The 21,828-nt window shown below is 42.0% G+C and overlaps 1 protein-coding gene across 2 annotated transcripts in view; it reads right to left on the bottom strand.

Annotated features, from left to right (window-relative positions):
* MYRIP (myosin VIIA and Rab interacting protein) overlaps nt 1-21,828 on the bottom strand; it is a 220,533-nt gene that overhangs the window by 37,497 nt on the left and 161,208 nt on the right. For both annotated transcript variants that reach the window (XM_068557723.1, XM_068557724.1), the window contains one exon: nt 19,397-20,025. In XM_068557723.1, coding sequence (XP_068413824.1) covers nt 19,397-20,025 — 629 coding nt within the window. The remainder of the gene's footprint in view (nt 1-19,396; nt 20,026-21,828) is intronic.

Genomic DNA, 21,828 nt, shown 5'->3' with positions numbered 1-21,828 from the left:
AAATGCCATTGGTAATTTGATAGGGATTGCATTGAATCTGTAGATTGCTTTGGGTAATATAGTCATTTTCACAATACTGATTCTTCCAACCCAAGAACATGGTATATCTCTCCATCTGTTTGTTTCATCTTTGATTTCTTTCATCAGTGTCTTATAGTTTTCTGAGGACAGGTCTTTTGCCTCCTTAGGTAGGTTTATTCCTAGGTATTTTATTCTTTTTGATGTGATGGTAAATGGGATTGTTTCCTTAATTTCTCTTTCTGATCTTTCGTTGTCAGTGTATAGGGATGCAAGAGATTTCTGTGCATTAATTTTGTATCCTGCAACCTTACCAAATGCATTGATTAGTTCTACTAGTTTTCTGGTGGCGTCTTTAGGATTTTCTATGTATAGTATCATGTCATCTGCAAACAGTGACACTTTTACTTCCTCTTTTCCAATTTGTATTCCTTTTCTTTCTTTTTCTTTTTTGATTGCCATGGCTGGGACGTCCAAAACTATGTTGAATAATAGTGGAGAGAATGGACATCCTTGTCTTGTTCCTGAAATGCTTTCAGTTTTTCACCATTGAGAATGATGTTTGCTGTGGGTTTGTCATATATGGCCTTTATTATGTTGAGGTAGGTTCCCTCTGTGCCTACTTTCTGGAGAGTTTTTCTCATAAATGGGTGTTGAATTTTGTCAAAAGCTTTTTCTGCATCTATTGAGATGATCATATGGTTTTATTATTTACTTTGTTAATTGATTTGCATATATTGAAGAATGCTTGCATCCCTGGGATAAATCCCGCTTGATCATGGTGTATGATTCTTTTAATGTGTGGATTCTTTTTCCTAGTATTTTGTTGAGTTTTGCATCTATATTCATCAGTGATATTGGTCTGTAATTTTCTTTTTTTTGTAGTATCTTTGTCCGGTTTTGGTATCAGGGTGATGGTGGCCTCGTAGAATGAGTTTGGGAGTGTTCCTTCCTCTGCAATTTTATGGAAGAGTTTGAGAAGGATGGGTGTCAACTCTTCTCTAAATGTTTGATAGAATTCACCTGTGAAGCCATCTCGTCCTGGACTTTTGTTTGTTGGAAGATTTTTAATCAGTTTCAATTTCATTTCTTGTGGTTGGTCTGTTCATATTTTCTATTTCTTGCTGGTTCAGTCTTGGAAGGTTATACCTTTGTAAGAATTTGTCCATTTCTTCCAGGTTGTCCATTTTATTGGCATAGAGTTGCTTGTAGTAGTCTCTTAGGATGCTTTGTATTTCTGAGGTGTCCTTTGTAACTTCTCATTTTTCATTTCTAATTTTATTGATTTGAGTCCTCTCCCTCTTTTACATGATGAGTCTGGCTAAAGGTTTATCAATTTTGTTTATCTTCTCAAAGAACCAGCTTTTAGTTTTATTGATCTTTGCTATTGTTTTCTTTGTTTCTGTTTCATTTATTTCTGCTCTGATCTTTATGATTTCTTTCCTTCTGCTAACTTTGGGTTTTGTTTGTTCTTCTTTCTCTAGTTCCTTTAGGTGTAAGGTTATATTGTTTATTTGAGACTTTACTTGTTTCTTGAGGTAGGATTGTATTGCTATAAACTTCCCTCTTAGAACTGCTTCTGCTGCATCCCATAGGTTTTGGATCATCATGTTTTGTTGTCATTTGTCTCTAGGTATTTTTTGATTTCCTCTTTGATTTCTTCAGTGATCTCTTGGTTATTTAGTAATGTATTGTTTAGCCTCCATGTGTTTGTGTTTTTTACATTTTTTTCCCCTGTAATTGATTTCTAATCTCATAGCGTTGTGGTCAGAAAAGATGCTTTATATGATTTCAATTTTCTTAAATTTACTGAGGCTTGATTTGTGACCCAAGATGTGATCTATCCTGGAGAATGTTCCATGCCCACTTGAGAAGAAAGTGTAGCCTGCTGTTTTTGGATGGAATGTCCTATGAATATCAATTAAATCTACCTGGTCTATTGTGTCATTTAAAGCTTGTGTTTCCTTATTAATTTTCTGTCTGATGATCTGTCCATTGGTGTAAGTGAGGTGTTAAAGTCCCCCACTATTATTGTGTTACTGTCAATTTCTTCTTTTATAGCTGTTAGCATTTGCCTTATGTATTGAGGTGCTCCTATGTTGGGTGTATATATATTTATAATTGTTATATCTTCTTCTTGGATTGATCCCTTGATCATTATGTAGTGTCCTTTCTTGTCTCTTGTAACATTCTTTATTTTAAAGTCTACTTTATCTGATATGAGTATAGCTACTCCAGCTTTCTTTTGATTTCCATTTGCATGGAATATCTTTTTCCATCCCCTCACTTTCAGTCTGTATGTGTCCCTAGGTCTGAAGTGAGTCTCTTGTAGACAGCGTATATATGGGTCTTGTTTTCGTATCCATTCAGTGAGCCTGTGTCTTTTGGTTGGAGCATTTAATCCATTCACGTTTAAGGTAATTATCGATATGTATGTTCCTATGACCATTTTCTTAATTGTTTTGGGTTTGTTTTTGTAGGTCCTTTTCTTCTCTTGTGTTTCTCACTTAGAGAAGTTCCTTTAGCATTTGTTGTAGAGCTGTTTTGGTGATGCTGAATTCTCTTAGCTTTTGCTTGTCTGTAAAGGTTTTGATTTCTCCATCAAATCTGAATGAGATTCTTGCCGGGTAGAGTAATCTTGGTTGTAGGTTCTTCCCTTTCATCACTTTAAATACCTCATGCCGCTCCCTTCTGGCTTGTAGAGTGTCTGCTGAGAAATCAGCTGTTAACCTTATGGGAGTTCCCTTGTATGTTATTTTTCATTTTTCCCTTGTTGCTTTTAATAATTTTTCTTTGTCTTTAAATTTTGTCAATTCAATTACTATGTGTCTTGGCATGTTTCTCTTTGGGTTTATCCTGCTTGGGACTCTCTTCGCTTCCTGGACTTGGGTGGCTATTTCCTTTCCCATGTTAGGGAAGTTTTCAACTATAATCTCTTCAAATATTTTCTTGCGTCCATTCTCTCTCTCTTCTCCTTCTGGGACCCCTATAATGCGAATGTTGGTGCATTTAATGTTGTCCCAGAGGTCTCGTAGGCTGACTTCATTTCTTTTCATTCTTTTTTCTTTATTCTGTTCCACGGCAGTGAATTCCACCATTTTGTCTTCCAGGTCACTTATCCATTCTTCTGCCTCAGTTATTCTGCTATTGATTCCTTCTAGTGTAGTTTTCATTTCAGTTATTGTATTGTTCATCTCTGTTTGTTTGTTCTTTAATTCTTCTAGGTCTTTGTTAAACATTTCTTGCATCTTCTTGATCTTTGCCTCCATTCTTCTTTCGAGGTCCTGGATCATCTTCACTATCATTATTCTGAATTCTTTTTCTGGAAGGTTGCCTATCTCCACTTCATTTAGTTGTTTTTCTGAGGTTTTATCTTGTTCCTTCATCTGGTGCATAGTCCTCTGCCTTTTTATCTTGTCTATCTTTCTGTGATGTCGTTTTTGTTCCACAGGCTGCAGGATTGTAGTTCTTCTTGCTTCTGTTGTCTGCCCTCTGGTGGATGAGGCTATCTAAGAGGCTTGTGCAAGCTTCCTGATGGGAGGGACTGGTGATGGGTAGAGCTGGGTGTTGCTCTGGTGGGCAGAGCTCAGTAAAACTTTAATCTGCTTGTCTGCTGATGGGTGTGGCTGACTTCCCTCCCGTTGGTTGTTTGGACTGAGGCGACCCAGTACTGGAGCCTGCAGGCTCTTTGGTGGGGTTAATGGAAGACTCCAGGAGGGCTCACTCCAAGGAGTACTTCCCAGAACTTCCACTGCCAGTGTCCCTGTCCCTGCAGTGAGCCACAGCCTCCCCCCAGCTCTGCAGGAGACCCTCCAACACTAGCAGGTAGGTCTGGTTCATTCTCCTGTGGGGTCACTGCTCCTTCCCCCTGGGTCCTGATGCATACACAACTTTGTGTGTGCCCTTCAAGAGTGGAGTCTCTGTTTCCCCCAGTCCTGTCGAAGTCCTGCAATCAAATCCTGCTAGTGTTCAAAGTCTGATTCTCTGGGAATCCCTCCTCCTGTTTTCAGACCCCCAGGTTGGGAAGCCTGACGTGGGGCTCAGAACCTTCACTCCAGTGGGAGGACTTCCGTGGTAAAATTGTTCTCCAGTTTGTGAGTCCATAACGCAGCAGTTATGGGATTTGATTGTATTGTGATTGTGCCCCTCCTACCATCTCTTTGCATCTTCTCCTTTGTCTTTGGATGTGGGGTATGTTTTTTGGTGAGTTTCAGTGTCTTCCTGTCGATAATTGTTCAGCAGTTAGTTGTGATTCTGGTGCTCTCACAAGAGGGAGTGAGTGCACGTCCTTCTACTCCACCATCCTGAACCAATCTTCCCAGTATTAGTTTTTGAGTTTCCTCTTTAAGTTGTTCTATCGACTTATAAGGCTTGGTATTTCATGGCTTTTATTCTTTCTTGAAGGACTCCCAACGAACAAAGAGAAAATGTACTAATTTTGTAAATAAAACTCATTCTATTTTGCAGTTACTACCTGGGTTCTTTGGACCCTTTTATAAATCTAAGACACATGAAGGGATTTCTATGATCTCATTTTCCTTATCTTTTGAAATATTTTGCTGTTTCATCATCCTGGGAAATATCTTTCATCATTACTCACCAAATATTTCCAATTATGCTAAAAAGAGACTAGAATAATGAAACAGAAGGATGGAATTACCTAGAAGGATGATTCAACATCAAAATAAATCATCACCGTTTTGAGTCTGCTTTTAGCTCATGGTTGAATTTTCATGGTTGAGAATTCAAAATTTTTCATAATGGCAAAGGAATAAAACAGACAGAGAACATTTCACAATTAGATGACTCAGACGATGAAGTTAAAGAGAAGAGCAGCTCCCCAGACTCTAACAATGATGATGGAATTGATTGTATAAGTAAACTCTCAGACTAAGAATCTTCAGATGACAGTGTCCTAGGTGAATTATCTCAACCCAAGAATCGATGAGTAAACAACGTATTTATCAGGATAAGAGAAAAGATGGTATTTTCATTAAGTTAGTCATTCAACAAGAAGGGCTTCATCACACATATTTTGCAACAAGAATCTAGACCATCCTGTTCTGATAAAAAGATGTGTGGCAGATTCTTTATGATGTTTATGCACCAAATTTGCTTGATACAGTTTGTAATTGGACAAATGCTAAAGGGAGCTGTCTATATAAAAGTGATTAGAAGGAGACAGATGACAGAAATGAAAAAAAATCACTGGATTGATAAAAGAAAAAGGGTCCCTTGGAAATAATTTTTTTTTTCTGGCCCTGAGTAAGAATCATGATGAGGGCCTTGTGAGAGGTGAGTAATGCCCCCATTATGCCTGAGAAGGAGGAGTCCCTTGGTCTGAGGGCTTGGGGCAGCTCCATGGGAAGAATGGTCTCTGAGCAGGTTCTTGAGAGATGAGGAGCATTTTAATATGTAGACATGGGGACAAGCATTCTTGATGAGGAAGCAGCAGGATCACTAAGACCCAGGGTGTATGAAACTGCTCAGTATAGTTAGAGGAATAAGGCTCAGAAGTAGAGAGAGTGGGGAACTTGGAGGTATGGAGAAAACAGGCCTGGGTCAGACTGCAGAGGGTTAGGCATCCACCTAAGGAACTGAGCTTTATCTGTCAAATGTCTCCCAGGCTCCTGGGTGGCCCCAAGGGCATCCAGAAGCTGGCTCATGGAAGATCTTTGGTGTGGCTGCACCGAGGGGCTCCCTACAGTGGAAATGAGGTAGTTGCCCTGGGGCTGGACAGCTGCGTGGGAAGCGGATGAAAGTGAGAGCCGAGCTGGGGCCTGAGGGAAAGATCCTGGGCTCTGACTGAGCACACAGAAGAGGGAGCCTTAGACACTGGTGGGGGATGCTGGGCGGGGAGCAGGAGGGGGATGACTTAGTGAACAGGGCCCCATCACTGAGAGACCTGCAGGGACCCAGAGGACACCACTCAGCTCTAAGAGGACACCAGAAGCCCCCCTCCCCACCCCCAAGACAGCGAAGGTAGAGAAAGTGGAGGGGTTGGACGACTGGTTATTTACTTAAAAAAATACAGTTTTAAACAGAAAGTTGATTAAATCGCAAGAGGCTAAGTGTTCCTTGGATTGCCTGGCTTACATTCCCGGCTCTTCAGAATGCGGAGGCTGATGAGGAAATTTAAGGCGGCTATGGGAGATCAAAACGTTGCCTTTTCTTTGCACACTTCCATTTAGTGTGTGGAACATGGAGATTCTGGCTAAATAAAGATGTAAAATTTTAAACACCTGATGATGGAATACTCATTAAGATAAGCTAGTACATTTTCTTAAGCAAGAGACTTCTAATCTATTCTCGGTGGTCTGCAAGCTCTTTATACTAATTTTTAAATTTTGGTTTTCATTTCACTGATAACCTAAAAAAAAAAAGGCACATTCTGGATTACCAGGGCAACCACCTTACAGCTGAGTGCTGCCATGGATCGCCATTCCTTTGTTTGCATTTATGCTTCTGGTGGTGCTAAAGATTTATTACCTTGACAGTATTTAAATTTGAATGTAGCTGTTCTCAAACTAGATATCCTCTGAAAAATTCTTGAGTAATCTGTGAATTCTCAAGATTGAGAAAAATAGAGATGGAAATAAATGGAGGCAATGGGTATGTGAGAACTGGACAGTTCTCGCAGCTGAACACAGCCATGTGGGTGAGCACTGCCCTCAGCGAGGCACGCATGGAATCTCCTTCAAGGGTCTCAGTCGTTCCCTCTGTATCCACAAAGACACTGAGGTTGAGTAGGCTGTCCAAGGTCAGGTGGCTAGTGCATGGCTGAGCTGAAGATGGCCTGACCCTGAAGGCCAAGCTCTTTGCATTATTCTAAGATGAGGCTAGAAGCTCCAAATTAAACCATGCTCCTTGGAAGGAGAACAGTTAGCAGAGCCACAGTCTCAGAGGACTGTCCATACCTTCAGTCGCCCTAGTGGTCTGTCTTTATAGACCTTGAAATCCTGCCTGCTTTAATTCAAAGCAATTTTTCTCCTACTCAGCCTTATCATCATCCTCATCAAAATTCTCCACACATTTGAAGGGAGGAATGTCAATGTCTTCCAGGCTAAACAACCGCAGTCCTAGCAACACTTTTTCCTAGAGCCTGGCTTTCAACAGCCAGGTCATTTGAGGGGGAGGTGGAAGGCTCTGGGTTTTCTCCATCTTTTTAAAAAGAGCCCTGCTAAAGAATTACTCTCAGATGTTACATGTCAGCCTTCATTGAATATATCCTGGTGTCCTGGTGGCTCTCCCCAGCCCCTGTGATGAAAGATACTGAACCTGACCTAAAAAGTCAGAATTTCTGCAGCTTGCTTTTAGATATCATTTTAGTCAACTTCAGAGAAAAGCCCCAACAGGTTAACTAACCCTAGAGGCACTGTACGTGACAAATGTACATAGTTTTACTTGCAAATCCCTTGGCATATTTATCCCGAATCCAAGAAGAGCAGAATGAGCCTTGGGGCTGGCTGACTCCACTGTTGACCTGTTTCTTCCGAGGACTCGAAAAAGTTCTGTCTCTGGTGCCTTAAGATAGAGGATTGTCCTCTCCCAGTGTATTGCTGTTAACCTAAAACTAGATTTATTCACATGCTGTACTCTGGTGAATAAGGCATTTAAAAAAAATAACTGGTGTGATAAGAACAGTCATACGTGGGCTTCCCTGGTGGCGCAGTGGTTGAGAATCTGCCTGCCAATGCAGGGGACACAGGTTCGAGCCCTGGTCTGGGAAGATCCCACATGCCGCGGAGCAACTAGTCCCGTGAGCCACAACTACTGAGCCTCCGCGTCTGGAGCCTGTGCTCCGCAACAAGAGAGGCCGCGATAGCGAGAGGCCCGCGCACCGTGATGAAGAGTGGCCCCCGCTTGCCACAACTAGAGAAAGCCCTCGCACAGAAACGAAGACCCAACACAGCCAAAAATAATAAAATTAATTAATTAATTAATTAATTAAAAAACAAAACAAAACCAGTCATACATACCAAAATATACATCAAATCCTTGGTCAACTTAACAGGGTGGAAATGGGAAGATGGAACCTGGAATTTTATCAAATTTAATATTATAATATTATAATCTTCCTGCCTCAAGAAGAACTCCCCTACCTGGAAGGGTCTGAGTTGGGTCAGTGGAGCTGCACGAAGGCAGATATGGGGCCCGGATCTTGGGGATGAATTTGGTGAAGGAGGTTATGGGAACTTAGCACCTGGGTGTCATCTGGAAGCCTTAATTTTAGCTTTTATAATTACAGGTCAGTTGTCCTGGTGTGAATCCCAAGCTGTTCTCTGAGTCCTTCATATTATAAAATTGATTTCAAAATAAACAAAACCTTAATCAAATCTGGGTCACATCTCCCTCTGCCAGAACCCAAATCCCTCTGACGGATGGGCTCTGCCCCTAGTTGGTTTTCCCTTTATAATCTCCTATCTGGCAGAATTAACTATGCCATTTGTTGAAACAGCAGCCATTTATTCCCTAGAATTATGGCAATCCATATAAAATATCTGGAAAATCATTAGCCTGGACTTCTCAGGTCAATATTTACATGAGGAACAGGCATTTAAGACAGAATTATTTTCATAGTGACCACAGTTGGCCTGTTACTTTGTGGAAAAATCCTTTAGGAAGGAAGCAGCATTAACAGTGGATTTCATCTTTGTTTTTTTCTTTGACTCTGGATTGGCATTGGGTGTAGACTAAGTTACATGATCCTTGGATTCTGATGATGATTCAGAACCAGGACCATAATGCAGGCGTGAGAGTCAGAATCTCAGAAGGGGCAGGAAGAGTCTCCTGAACAATCACATGACGACCTTCAGGGTAGGGGCTGGGGTAGCGGGGCTGAGGGGTGTTCCAGATTCCCTTCTTTTCATTGCAAACGACTTGCTATCTGTTGTGAGTGGGCTGGGTTCGAGTCCCTGCCATATAGAGAGCTCAACATTTGCCTCATGGAATGAACACGGTTTTACTGCCACAAGTAAGTAAAGGCTTTAACTGACAGGTAGCCCCTCTATTTGATATCTGCCCAAAGTAGGGCTATAAGTTAACTATAGCAAAACAAAAGTCAGTATTTTTGGTGGATGATCCTTAATATCCAACAGAGTCCTGTTTAAAAATGTAAAGCTTTGAGCGCTTGTGTTTATGCACATTTCTTCCCCCACTGGGGAGAAGACTTAATAATTCATCAGGTTCTCAAAAGGGCCTATGACACAAGAATGTTTAAGAAACACTGTTATACAGCAAATGTCTCATTGTTTTCTAGACCTGTTCTCTGCAACCGGCTTGTCTTAGAGGGCGCACCCAGCAATTCTCACCAATAAGGGGAATCACTTGACAGATACTTGACTCAAGATTTTTCTGCTGTCGAGGGGGTATTTGGTCATACTTGCTCTAAACTGTTTGCAGGTTATGATCTGTACTTGCTTAGGCTGCTGTGGAGGTGGGAGTGAGAGGCATGGGGGGACGGCAGCCTTGTCTCAGAGAGGCCCTTTAAGTTTTCATTTAAAGGAAGTTTCCACACCTAAAAAGATACGAAAATCAATGGTGAAGAATTGGGGATGGGGAGGTGGGTACTGTCACCCTTTGGTCTGTGTACTGGAGGAAATTCAAACGCAATTTGAGAAGATTTAAAGACTTGCTTGGGAGCGTTCTCTTGACACACCTCTGAGGTGGGTGGACCCGTCAGGTGCCTCAGTGTTCATGGGCGTGGGGGTGTTGCCATACTACCCCCAACATGCATGGTCTTGCAGGCACTTGTCAGGTGCATCCCTTTGAATTCAGAGCTGCACAGCACTCATGAGCCAGGGCCTGGGGAGGCAGCCATCCACTCCTCTACAGATCCTACAACTTAATCCTGGAGCAACCCGGACCAGCAGAGGTCAGAGTATTTTGGCCCCTCGTAGACCTGACCCGCCTGAGTTGTCCCCAGAGCGATGCATTGGTCCACACTGAGTGACACTGTGAGAAGCAGCCTCCAAAGTGTGTGTTCGTTTGACGCAGTTTATTGTGGAGGGTGCCGTATTCTGCATTCTCTCCGCAAAAGGACCCGTGAGATAAATTTCTCTTGGATCTCAGGTCAAGGAGCAGCATCTTTTTTATTTTATTTTATTTATTATTATTTTTTTTAATTTTTAAATTTTATTTTATTTATTTTTTTATACAGCAGGTTCTTATTAGTCATCAGTTTTATACACATCACTGTATACATGTCAATCCCAATCGCCCAATTCAGCACACCCCCACCCCCACCTCCGCACGGCTTTCCCCCCTTGGTGTCCATCCGTTTGTTCTCTGCATCTGTGTCTCAACTTCCGCCCTGCAAACCGGTTCATCTGTACCATTTTTCTAGGTTCCACATATATGCGTTAATATACGATATTTGTTTTTCTCTTTACGACTTACTTCACTCTGTATGACAGTCTCCAGATCCATCCACGTCTCTACAAATGACCCAATTTTGTTCCTTTTTATGGCTGAGCAATATCCCATTGTATATATGTACCGTATCTTCTTTATCCATTCGTCTGTCGATGGGCATTTAGGTTGCTTCCATGACCTGGCTATTCTAAATAAATAGTGCTGCAATGAACACTGGGGTGCCTGTGTCTTTTTGAATTATGGTTTTCTCTGGGTATATGCCCAGTACTGGGATTGCTGGATCATATGGTAATTCTATTTTTAGCTTTTTAAGGAACCTCCATACTGTTCTCCATAGTGGCTGTATCCATTTACATTCCCACCAACAGTGCAAGAGGGTTCCCTTTTCTCTACACCCTCTCCAGCATTTTTTGTTTGTAGATTTTCTGATGATGCCCATTCTAACAGGAGTGAGGTGATACCTCATTGTAGTTTTGATTCGCATTTCTCTAATAATTAGTGATGTTGAGCAGCTTTTCATGTGCTTCTTGGCCATCTGTATGTCTTCTTTGGAGAAATCTCTATTTAGGTCTTCTGCCCATTTTTTGATTGGGCTGCTTGTTTTTTTAATATTGAGCTGCATGAGCTGTTTATATATTTTGGAAATTAATCCTTTGTCCGTTGATTTGTTTGCAAATATTTTCTCCCATGCTGAGGGTTGTCTTGCGTCTTGTTTATGGTTTCCTTTGCTGTGCAAAAGCTTTGAAGTTTCATTAGGTCCCATTTGTTTATTTCTGTTTTTATTTCCATTACTCTAGGAGGTGGGTCAAAAAAGATCTTGCTGTGATTTATGTCAAAGAGTGTTCTTCCTATGTCATCCTCTAAGAGTTTTATAGTGTCCGGTCTTACATTTAGGTCTTTAATCCATTTTGAGTTTATTTTTGTGTAAGGTGTTAGGGAGTGTTCTAATTTCATTCTTTTACATGTACCTGTCCAGTTTTCCCAGCACCACTTATCGAAGAGACTGTCTTTTCTCCACTGTATATCCTTGCCTCCTTTGTCATAGATTAGTTGACCATAGGTGCGTGGGTTTATCTCTGGGCTTTCTATCTTGTTCCATTGATCTGTGTTTCTGTTTTTGTGCCAGTACCATATTGTCTTGATTACTATAGCTTTGTAGTATAGTCTGAAGTCAGGGAGTCTGATTCCTCCAGCTCTGTTTTTTTCCCTCAAGATTGTTTTGGCTATTTGGGGTCTTTTGTGTCTCCATACAAATTTTAAGATTTTTTTGTTCTAGTTCCATAAAAAATGCCATTGGTAATTTGATAGGGATTGCATTGATCTGTAGATTGCTTTGGGTAGTGTAGTCATTTTCAAAATATTGATTCTTCCAATCCAAGAACATTGTATATCTCTCCATCTGTTCGTGTTATCTTTAATTTCTTTCATCAGTGTCTTATAGTTTTCTGCATACAGATCTTTTGTCTCCCTAGGTAGGTTTATTCCTAGGTATTTTATTCTTTTTGTTGCAATGGTAAATGGGAGTGTTTCCTTAATTTGTCTTTCAGATTTTTCGTCATTAGTATACAGGAATGCAAGAGATTTCTGTGCATTAATTTTGTATACTGCAACTTTACCAAATTCATTGATTAGCTCTAGTAGTTTTCTGGTGGCATCTTTAGGATTCTTTATGTATAGTATCATGTCATCTGCAAACAGTGACAGTTTTACTTCTTCTTTTCCGATTTGTATTCCTTTTATTTCTTTTCCTTCTCTGATTGCCATGGCTAGGACTTCCAAAACTATGTTGAATAATAGTGGTGACAGTGGGGGCTTCCCTGGTGGTGCAGTGGTTGAGGGTCCGCCTGCCAATGCAGGGGACACGGGTTCGAGCCCTGGTCTGGGAAGATCCCACATGCCGTGGAGCAACAGGGCCCGTGAGCCACAACTACTGAACCTGCGCGTCTGGAGCTTGTGCTCCGCAACAAGAGAGGCCGCGATAGTGAGAGGCCCGCGCACTGCGATGAAGAGTGGCCCCCGCTCGCCGCAACTAGAGAAAGCCCTCGCACAGAAACGAAGACCCAACACAGCCATAAATAAATAAATAAATATATTAAAAAAAAATACTGGTGAGAGTGGACGTCCTTTTCTTGTTCCTGATCTTAGAGGTAATGCTTTCAGTTTTTCACCATTGAGAATGATGTTTGCTGTGGGTTTGTCATCTATGGCCTTTATTATGTTGAGGTAGGTTCCCTGTGTGCCCACTTTCTGGAGAGTTTTTATCATAAATGGGTGTTGAATTTTTCCAAAAGCTTTTTCTGCATCTATTGAGATGATCATATGGTTTTTAGTCTTCAATTTGTTAATATGGTGTATCACATTGATTGATTTGCGTATATTGAAGAATCCTTGCATCCCTGGGATAAATCCCACTTGATCATGGTGTATGATCCTTTTAATGTGTTGTTGGATTCTGTTTGCTAGTATTTTGTTGAGGAGTTTTGCATCTATATTCATCAGTGATATTGGTCTGTAATTTTCTTTTTTTGTAGTATCTTTGTCTGGTTTTGGTATCAGGGTGATGGTGGCCTCATAGAATGAGTTTGGGAGTGTTCCTTCCTCCGCAATTTTTTGGAAGAGTTTGAGAAGGATGGGTGTTAGCTCTTCTCTAAATGTTTGATAGAATTCACCTGTGAAGCCATCTGGTCCTGGACTTTTGTTTGTTGGAAGATTTTTAATCACAGTTTCAATTTCATTACTTGTGATTGGTCTGTTCATATATTCTATTTCTTGCTGGTTCAGTCTTGGAAGGTTATACCTTTCTAAGAATTTGTCCATATCTTCCAGGTTGTCCATTTTATTGGCATAGAGTTGCTTGTGGTAGTCTCTTAGGATGCTTTGTATTTCTGCAGTGTCCATTGTAACGTCTCCTTTTTCATGTCTAATTTTATTGATTTGAGTCCTCTCCCTCTATTTCTTGATGAGTCTGGCTAATGGTTTATCAATTTTGTTTATCTTCTCAAAGAACCAGCTTTTAGTTTTATTGATCTTTGCTATTGTTTTCTTTGTTTCTGTTTCATTTATTTCCGCTCTGATCTTTATGATTTCTTTCCTTCTGCTAACTTTGGGTTTTGTTTGTTCTTCTTTCTCTAGTTCCTTTAGGCGTAAGGTTAGATTGTTTATTTGAGATTTTTCTTGTTTCTTTAGGTAGGCTTGTGTAGCTATAAACTTCCCTCTTAGAACTGCTTTTGCTGCATCCCATAGGTTTTGGATCGTCGTGTTTTCATCGTCATTTGTCTCTAGGTATTTTTTGTTTCCTCTTTGATTTCTTCAGTGATCTCTTGGTTATTTAGTAACGTATTGTTTAGCCTCCATGTGTTTGTGTTTTTTATGTTTCTTTCCCTGTAATTCATTTCTAATCTCATAGCGTTGTGGTCAGAAAAGATGCTTGATATGATTTCAATTTTCTTAAATTTATTGAGGATTGATTTGTGACCCAAGATGTGATCTATCCTAGAGAATGTTCCATGCGCACTTGAGAAGAAAGTGTAGCCTGGTGTTTTTGGATGGAATGTCCTATGAATATCAATTAAATCTACCTGGTCTATTGTGTCATTTAAAGCTTGTGTTTCCTTATTAATTTTCTGTCTGGATGACCTGTCCATTGGTGTAAGTGAGGTGTTAAAGTCCCCCACTATTATTGTGTTACTGTCAATTTCTCCTTTTATAGCTGTTAGCATTTGCCTTATGTATTGAGGTGCTCCCATGTTGGGTGCATATATATTTATAATTGTTATATCTTTTTCTTGGATTGATCCCTTGATCATTATGTAGTGTCCTTCCTTGTCTCTTGTAACATTCTTTATTTTAATGTCTATTTTATCTGATATGAATATTGCTACTCCAGCTTTCTTTTGATTTCCATTTGCATGGACTATCTTTTTCCATCCCCTCACTTTCCGTCTGTATGTGTCCCTAGGTCTGAAGTGGGTCTCTTGTAGACAGCATATATATGGGTCTTGTTTTCGTATCCATTCAGTGAGCCTGTGTCTTTTGGTTGGAGCATTTAATCCATTCACATTTAAGGTAATTATCGATATGTATGTTCCTATGACCATTTTCTTAATTGTTTTGGGTTTGTTTTTGTAGGTCCTTTTCTTCTCTTGTTGTTTCCCACTTAGAGAAGTTCCTTTAGCATTTGTTGTAGAGCTGGTTTGGTGGTGCTGAATTCTGTTAGCTTTTGCTTGTCTGTAAAGCTTTTGATTTCTCCATCGAATCTGAATGAGATCCTTGCCGGGTAGGGTAATCTTGGTTGTAGGTTCTTCCCTTTCATCACTTTAAATATATCATGCCACTCCCTTCTGGCTTGTAGAGTTTCTACTGAGAAATCAGCTGTTAACCTTATGGGAGTTCCCTTGTATGTTATTTGTTGTTTTTCCCTTGCTGCTTTCAATAATTTTTCTTTTTCTTTAATTTTTGCCAATTTGATTACTATGTGTCTTGGCGTGTTTCTCCTTGGGTTTATCCTGTATGGGACTCTCTTCGCTTCCTGGACTTGGGTGGCTATTTCCTTTCCCATGTTAGGGAAATTTTCGACTATAATCTCTTCAAATATTTTCTCTGGTCCTTTCTCTCTCTTCTCCTTCTGAGACCCCTATAATGTGAATGTTGTTGCGTTTAGTGTTGTCCCAGAGGTCTCTTAGGCTGTCTTCATTTCTTTTCATTCTTTTTTCTTTTTTTCTGTTCCGCAGCAGTGAATTCCACCATTCTGTCTTCCAGGTCACTTATCCGTTCTTCTGCCTCAGTTATCCTGCTATTGATTCCTTCTAGTGTAGTTTTCATTTCAGTTATTGTATTGTTCATCTCTGTTTGTTTGTTCTTTAATTCTTCTAGGTCTTTGTTAAACATTTCTTGCATCTTGTCGATCTTTGCCTCCATTCTTTTTCCGAGGTCCTGGATCATCTTCACTATCATTATTCTGAATTCTTTTTCTGGAAGGTTGCCTATCTCCACTTCATTTAGTTGTTTTTCTGGGGTTTTATCTTGTTCCGTCATCTGGTACATAGCCCTCTGCCTTTTCATCTTGTCTCTCTTTCTGTGAATGTGGTGTTTGTTCCACAGGCTGCAGGATTGTCGTTCTTCTTGCTTCTCAAGGAGCAGCATCTTTTAAGGAATGGGTTTATGATTCTAATATGGCTTCCGTGACTCAGGAAACTGCTCATAGCAGATATAGGATGAATTATTTAATAATGATTTGATGACAGATATTTAATTTGAAAAAAAAGTAAGGTTAGATCTTACCTCATGTCGTCCCCCAAAGTAAAGTACAGATAGACTAAAGAGCTAAATGTAAAATACAAAACTACAAAGTATTAGGAAAAAATAGGAGAATATTCTAACAATCTTGGAGATTTAAAACCTTCTCAAACAAGGTACAAAATTTAAAGGAAATGAAGAAAATAATTGATAAATTATCAGTAACAAAAATTTTTGCCTGTAAAGTATACTTAAGTAACGTTAAGGTGAAAGTGATAGACAATGAGAGAGTATCTTCAGTGTGTAACCATCAAAGAACTAACATCTACAGTATAATTAGAAAATAAAACTAATTCCTAAAAATCAAGAAGAAAAAGACAGTTGGTGTGACGAAATAATAGAAGAAACATATAAATGTGTCTTTCACAGAAGGAAAAATGCAAATAGCTGTAAATATAGGAAAAAGTGCTCAATCTTAGTAGTAACTATGTTAACTAAAAAGAAATATATTTTTTTCCTCACATAAAGTTGGCAACAGTTTAACAGACTGACAACACCGAGTATTGTTGACAGTATGAGAAAATGTGCTCTACAGTGCATGGCTATGTAGACTGCTGTGAAGTTTTGGGAGTTTAATTTGGCAAGTACTCATTAAAATTAAAGATCCATCTATGCCTCAAGTCAGAAATTCTACTCCTGTACTTGTATAAAGAGCTTTGCACAATAATATTTTCTGCAGTATTGTTTATAACATCAAACATTGAAAAAGTCTTGAATATCCATCATTATGGGAACTATTGATTGTGGATTCCTCCCCACCTTGGAACAGTGAAGAACGGAGGAGGTTGGGTGCGATATTTGGAGCAACACTGATAAAGTTCTTGTATCATTAGCATTGCTTAGAATTGCCCGTGCCTGGTGCAAGGTGATAATTAAAAAGACTGACTTTGATTGGATTTATTATTGTTTTAAAATTCTCATCAGGCAATGCACCCTTACTGCTTGCGCCCTGGACGGATTGCTCCCACTCCCACACTCCCCGCTGAAGACCACTGCGATGCAACCTTTTGCAGGTACTGTGCAGAGATCTGTGTGCTCTGACTTCTCCATCACATACTCTTAGGAGAAAGAAGTGGAAGAATATGGGGAGTAGGATGCCGATTTTGCTAAAACACAGACACATTTACATAACTATATTTCTAAATGTGCTATACATATATGATGCACAAATACAAATGTAGTCATTTGGGGAGAGATGGCAGGGATTTAGGGTTGTGGTCAAAGGAGACTATATCTGTATGTTTTAATAATTTTTATATTCACTTATTTATATAGCTTATAAGTATGAAAATAGTATATATATGTATATATATATATATGTATATATATATATATATGTATATATATGTATACTTTTTTTGGTGGGGGGGACGAGAACTGCCCTAGTAAACTAAATAGAAGGGAGGACGAGGAGGGTCAGGGTTTTGAAGTCCCCAGACGTGCAACGCCATCGCCACCTAGTGGTCGGGAAAGGACACTGCCGACGAGGCAGACACAGCAGAGTCCTGGATCCTTTCTGCTGGCCCTTGCCTTCTCCCTGTTGACGCCTTGCAAGGATTAACAGCAGAAGACAACTTAAAAGCCACCTCAGAATAAATAGGAAGCTTCAGGCACCTAGTTATGGTGGATAGGTGGCATTTTATACCTGCCAGTGAATCACGCAGACAACTCTCAAGAATATCCCTTGAGGCAAGTCACCCAGAGTCCCTGGAAAACAGTCTCCACTTGAGCTAGATGATAATGATTCACAGCTGAACAGAATTTTATATTTCTCATTTATGATCACAACAGTCTCACATGGCAGATTTGTAATGATCTTATTTTACAGAGGAGAAAATGAGAGCTTGGACCAAATTTCTAGGCAACATATTAGCAGGTCAGGTAGCACTGATGCTAAATTCTGTGACCTGAGGACCTCTGAGTGCACGACTGTTTTTTTGTTTTATTTATTTATATTTTTGCATGACTGTCTTAATGGGAGCCCCAGGATCAGGGATCTGGCTGACACATTCATAGAAGCTCACTGTAGCAGAGGCTGGTGATGTCCCAGGCTGTATCCCCCAGACCTACATGAGTTGCCTGCGGCCACAGGGGACGATCTGTGGCTCACTGATAGTTTCCCACCTCAGACCCGGCTCTCTCTCTTCTTCTCCATCTGAGGGATTTCTCAGGCACCATCCATGCAAACCTGGCTGTGTGTGGAGTTTATGCCCACCCTGGGTGGGACCTCTCTGTACCAGTGGGAGATGGGAGACTAGGTAACTCTTCCCCGTCTTCTAGGTGGAGAATTCTGAGCTGTGATCCACATGACTTCTCAGTGGGTCCCTGGTGGGACGGAGCCCCAGCTGCCTATATTGTATCTTCATTGGCTTTTCTCATTTCCCTGTTTCACTCTTGGGTTTCCTGGGATCGCCTCTCTCATAAACCTACATCCAAATCCTTAATTCCAGACCTGTTTTTGGTGGAACCCAAACTAAGAATGCAAGGCACGGTAGCTGGGTACTATGGGAGATGCAATGACGTTCAGAAAGTGGGTGTGGTTTCTCCAGGAGCCTAAAAAGTCAAGTTGATAGTAATGCAAGTAGCTGTGATGATGTGCCTACAGAAAGCAGAGGCAACGTAACTAGATCTTCCATAAGGCTCACAGTTTCAAATAGTGCAATCCATTGCTTTTAGGCATTTAAACTTTCCAGGCTACATGTGTCCTTTTTGAGTTTAGAAAATACTGCTATGGGAAGGCCAGAGTCAGCATCACAAAGTTCAATATTCAGTTCATGGTGATCACAACCAGGAAGAGGTGAGGGCGAGGACACAGCATGATCACAGGCATAGAGCTGGGGATGAGCAGGGTTTATTCACAGAATATAAAATTAATCTGGTTGGGGGTCCATGAACTACCTGAAATTGTAAGCACAGTATGTGTGTGTGTGTGTATGTACAGGTCCATTTTTCTAGGGAGAGATTCTATAGCTTTAATCAGATTCTCTAAGGCAGTTCATGAGGTAAACCGTGAGGGAGGCAGCACTGAGGATTCCGAGGAGGCTTGTGATGGGGACTAAAAGTCACAGAATGTTAGTAAACTGTGCCCTGAATTATCATATTGAAACAATACTGTCTGTGCCCTTGTGCTGTGTTCTAGGACAGAGGTCAGCTCTTTATAAAGTTATCTTATTCACTCATCACAACCATTCTTTGAAGTGGGTTCTAATATTATCCCCATTTGACAGATGAGGAAACTGAGACCTAAAAAGATGCCTTGTCCAAGGTCACACAGCCGGATTTGAACTCGAGCAGGCTGACTCTAAACCCCATAGCCTTAACCCCACACCAGTGGCCATTAGATTTTTAATGCACAGAAAAATCACCAAGAGAGCTTGTTATAACAGAGATGCCTGGGCACCATCCCCAGAATTTCTGATTTAGCAGCTCTGGGGCAGGGCCTGAGGATCTGCATTTCTAACAAGTTCCCAGGTTCTGCTGTGGCTGCTGGTCTGGGGGCCACACTTTGCAAACCCACTTTGAACTCTAAGCTTTCATCTCCAGAGAGGAGGGCATGGAGCCTCCAAGAGTTGTGACTGAGCAGCAAAACCAAGATGAGAATCCGGTTCTATGGATTCTGAACCTGGGACTCTCCACACCACTCCTGCTTGGAGGAGGGCACAGCCTACTGAAAAATGTGTGTGTGCTTGCACGCACCCAGCTTTATTACCTGATGTGTGTCCAGCTCCGGGGGATGGCCGCTGGGGGAAGATAATTCCTTGCTTGGCTCCTCTGAGCCCACCCGGGCCCTTCTCCACCTCCTGGCCCTCCGATCTGCGGGGTGGGGGGCCTCCTCAGGCTCGCTGCTGTCTGAGGTCTCCCTGCTGGCTGCCTGGGGGTTGAAGTTCACGTCTAGCTCTCCCTGTAGGCGCATCTTCTCGGCTGAGGGATTCCTGGGGGCCTTCCTCTGCAACCAGGACAGCCTGGCCCAGCGCCCAGCTTCCCGGGAAGAGCCTGCTGAGGAGGTTTCTGAGTCAGAGCACATGGCCTCGGGGTTGGGGGAGAGCCCGGAGTAGGCGGAGGGGTCTTGGTCTGAGCCCTGGGCTTGCATGGGCTGAGGCTGGGGGTTCCTGGCCAGGCTCTGGGGCTGTGGGCACAGCGTGCTCAAGGCCTCCTTCCAGTCAAAGTCCTCCTCGCTGTCGGAGCCCATCTCATCATAGGCGGACGCCATGCTGGAGGCCGCCTCCAGGGCCTGAAACGTGCCACTCTTAGGTTTGGCCAGCAGGCGGGTTGGGGGCAGAGCCCCATCCTTCAGGGCCATCCAGTTCCCGTCGGGGCTGTGCAAAACTGGGGCCACATCTGCAGGCAGGAGGGGGAGAGAAATCAGAGAGGGGCTGTTACCGCCTTAGAAGAAGGGGCCCCGCCAAGACCTCCCTTGTGTCCCTCTTCCTAGAGCACTTTCTGGTCTCCCCGCCCAGACGTGGCCTCCTCCTTCCCTGAGTTGCTGTGACAGACTGTCTGGTTCATTCCATGATCCAACTTGGGTTCTGGCTGATCACGCACAGGGCTGGGCCCTCCTCCCCGATGACAAGGGCCCTGTGGCAGGGTCTGGGTCTCAGTCATCTCTTTAGCCTGCACTGTCCCAAAGCCAGCTCGTGCAGAGGAAAGAGCAGAGGCTGGGAAGTCAGAGGGCCAGGGCAGAGAGCAGGCTCAGCCACCTAGCCGCTGTGTGAGTCTCCGAGCTTGGGTCTCTGGTTGGTGAAAAGGGCACAGCTAATACTTCTCTGGGCTGCTGAGAGGATGAAATGAGGTGAGGCTCGTAAGTGTGTTACACATACCTGCTCAGAGCAAAAGATGACTTCTTAACAGCTCTTTCCCCCTTGCCTATAAATGAGGCCACTGTAGGGCAGGGCAAAGAACAAGAACCTTGGATTCAGGCAGAGCCAGGGCTGAGCCCCAGTCCTGGCCATTACTAGCAGGTGACCTTGGTCAGAGAGCATCTCTGAGCCTGTTTCCTGACCTGTCAGTGGGGACAGTGTGACCCTCCCGGGCTGTCAGAGGATTTTTATGAGACAACATATGTGAAGCATCCATCACAGTGCCTACTACAATGAGGGCCCCCAACTATTTTTATCTTCCATCTACTGAATTGAATTATACCATTATTATTTAACACCTGACTGGATCAGCACCTGTGTACTCCTTGTACGTGTGTATAGAGGACAGATACGTTTATACCCTACGTCTGTACCCTATAGTTCCTCTTCAGTACTACAACACTGTTTCCACTGACTGTAAACATTCAAAAGAGAGGCTAACCAGGGTATTATTACCTTTGACATGTTATGGGCTCTACCTGTGATAATAGTAGGTCTTCTTGGAAAAAGGGCTCTATTTTGTTGGCGTCTTCCCCAGTGCCATGTCCCAAGATCGACAGTCAGGTACTGCAGAAGGCAGCGACTAAAGGGCCCATCAGGGTTTCTCCAGAAATGCGCAGGCTCTCTCTCAGTTGAAGCTAATAATGGCCAGTGAGCAGCAATCTTGCTTTGCCTAAGGCTTTCTCTGGTTACCAGAGCCTGTGCTGGCTGCCCTGAGGCAGGATGGAATCACCACCTCCTGGGAGCAGCCCTCACCAATGACTGGGGAGCTAGGGGATAAGTACCCCAGCTCCCTTGCCCATTGGAACTCTTGGAGTTCCCCAGTGGGGCAAGCTTGTCACCCATGGTCGAACCCTGCTTCATAACAAGTCATTTGTTGCCTATTTTCCCTTCCCTGTATCATATCCCTACTCTCCTCCCTGTGGTTTCAGGTTCACCTCCAAATAAACTATAGGCCCTCAGATCTTTTTTTTTTTTTTTTTTTATGGCCTTTATTATGTTGAGGTAGGTTCCCTCTATGCCCACTTTCTGGAGAGTTTTTTATCATAAATGGGTGTTGAATTTTGCCAAAAGCTTTTTCTGCATCTATTGAGATGATCATATGGTTTTTATTCTTCTGTTAATATGGTGTATCACATTGATTGATTTGCGTATATTGAAGAATCCTTGCATCCCTGGGATAAATTCCACTTGATCGTGGTGTATGATCCTTTTAATGTGTTGTTGGATTCTGATTGCTAGTGTTTTGGTGAGGATTTTTGCTTCTATATTCATCAGTGATATT

The sequence above is a fragment of the Eschrichtius robustus genome, chromosome 12, assembly GCF_028021215.1.
Source record: "Eschrichtius robustus isolate mEscRob2 chromosome 12, mEscRob2.pri, whole genome shotgun sequence".
NCBI lineage: Eukaryota > Metazoa > Chordata > Mammalia > Artiodactyla > Eschrichtiidae > Eschrichtius > Eschrichtius robustus.
This window is presented reverse-complemented; position numbering and strand designations above follow the sequence as displayed.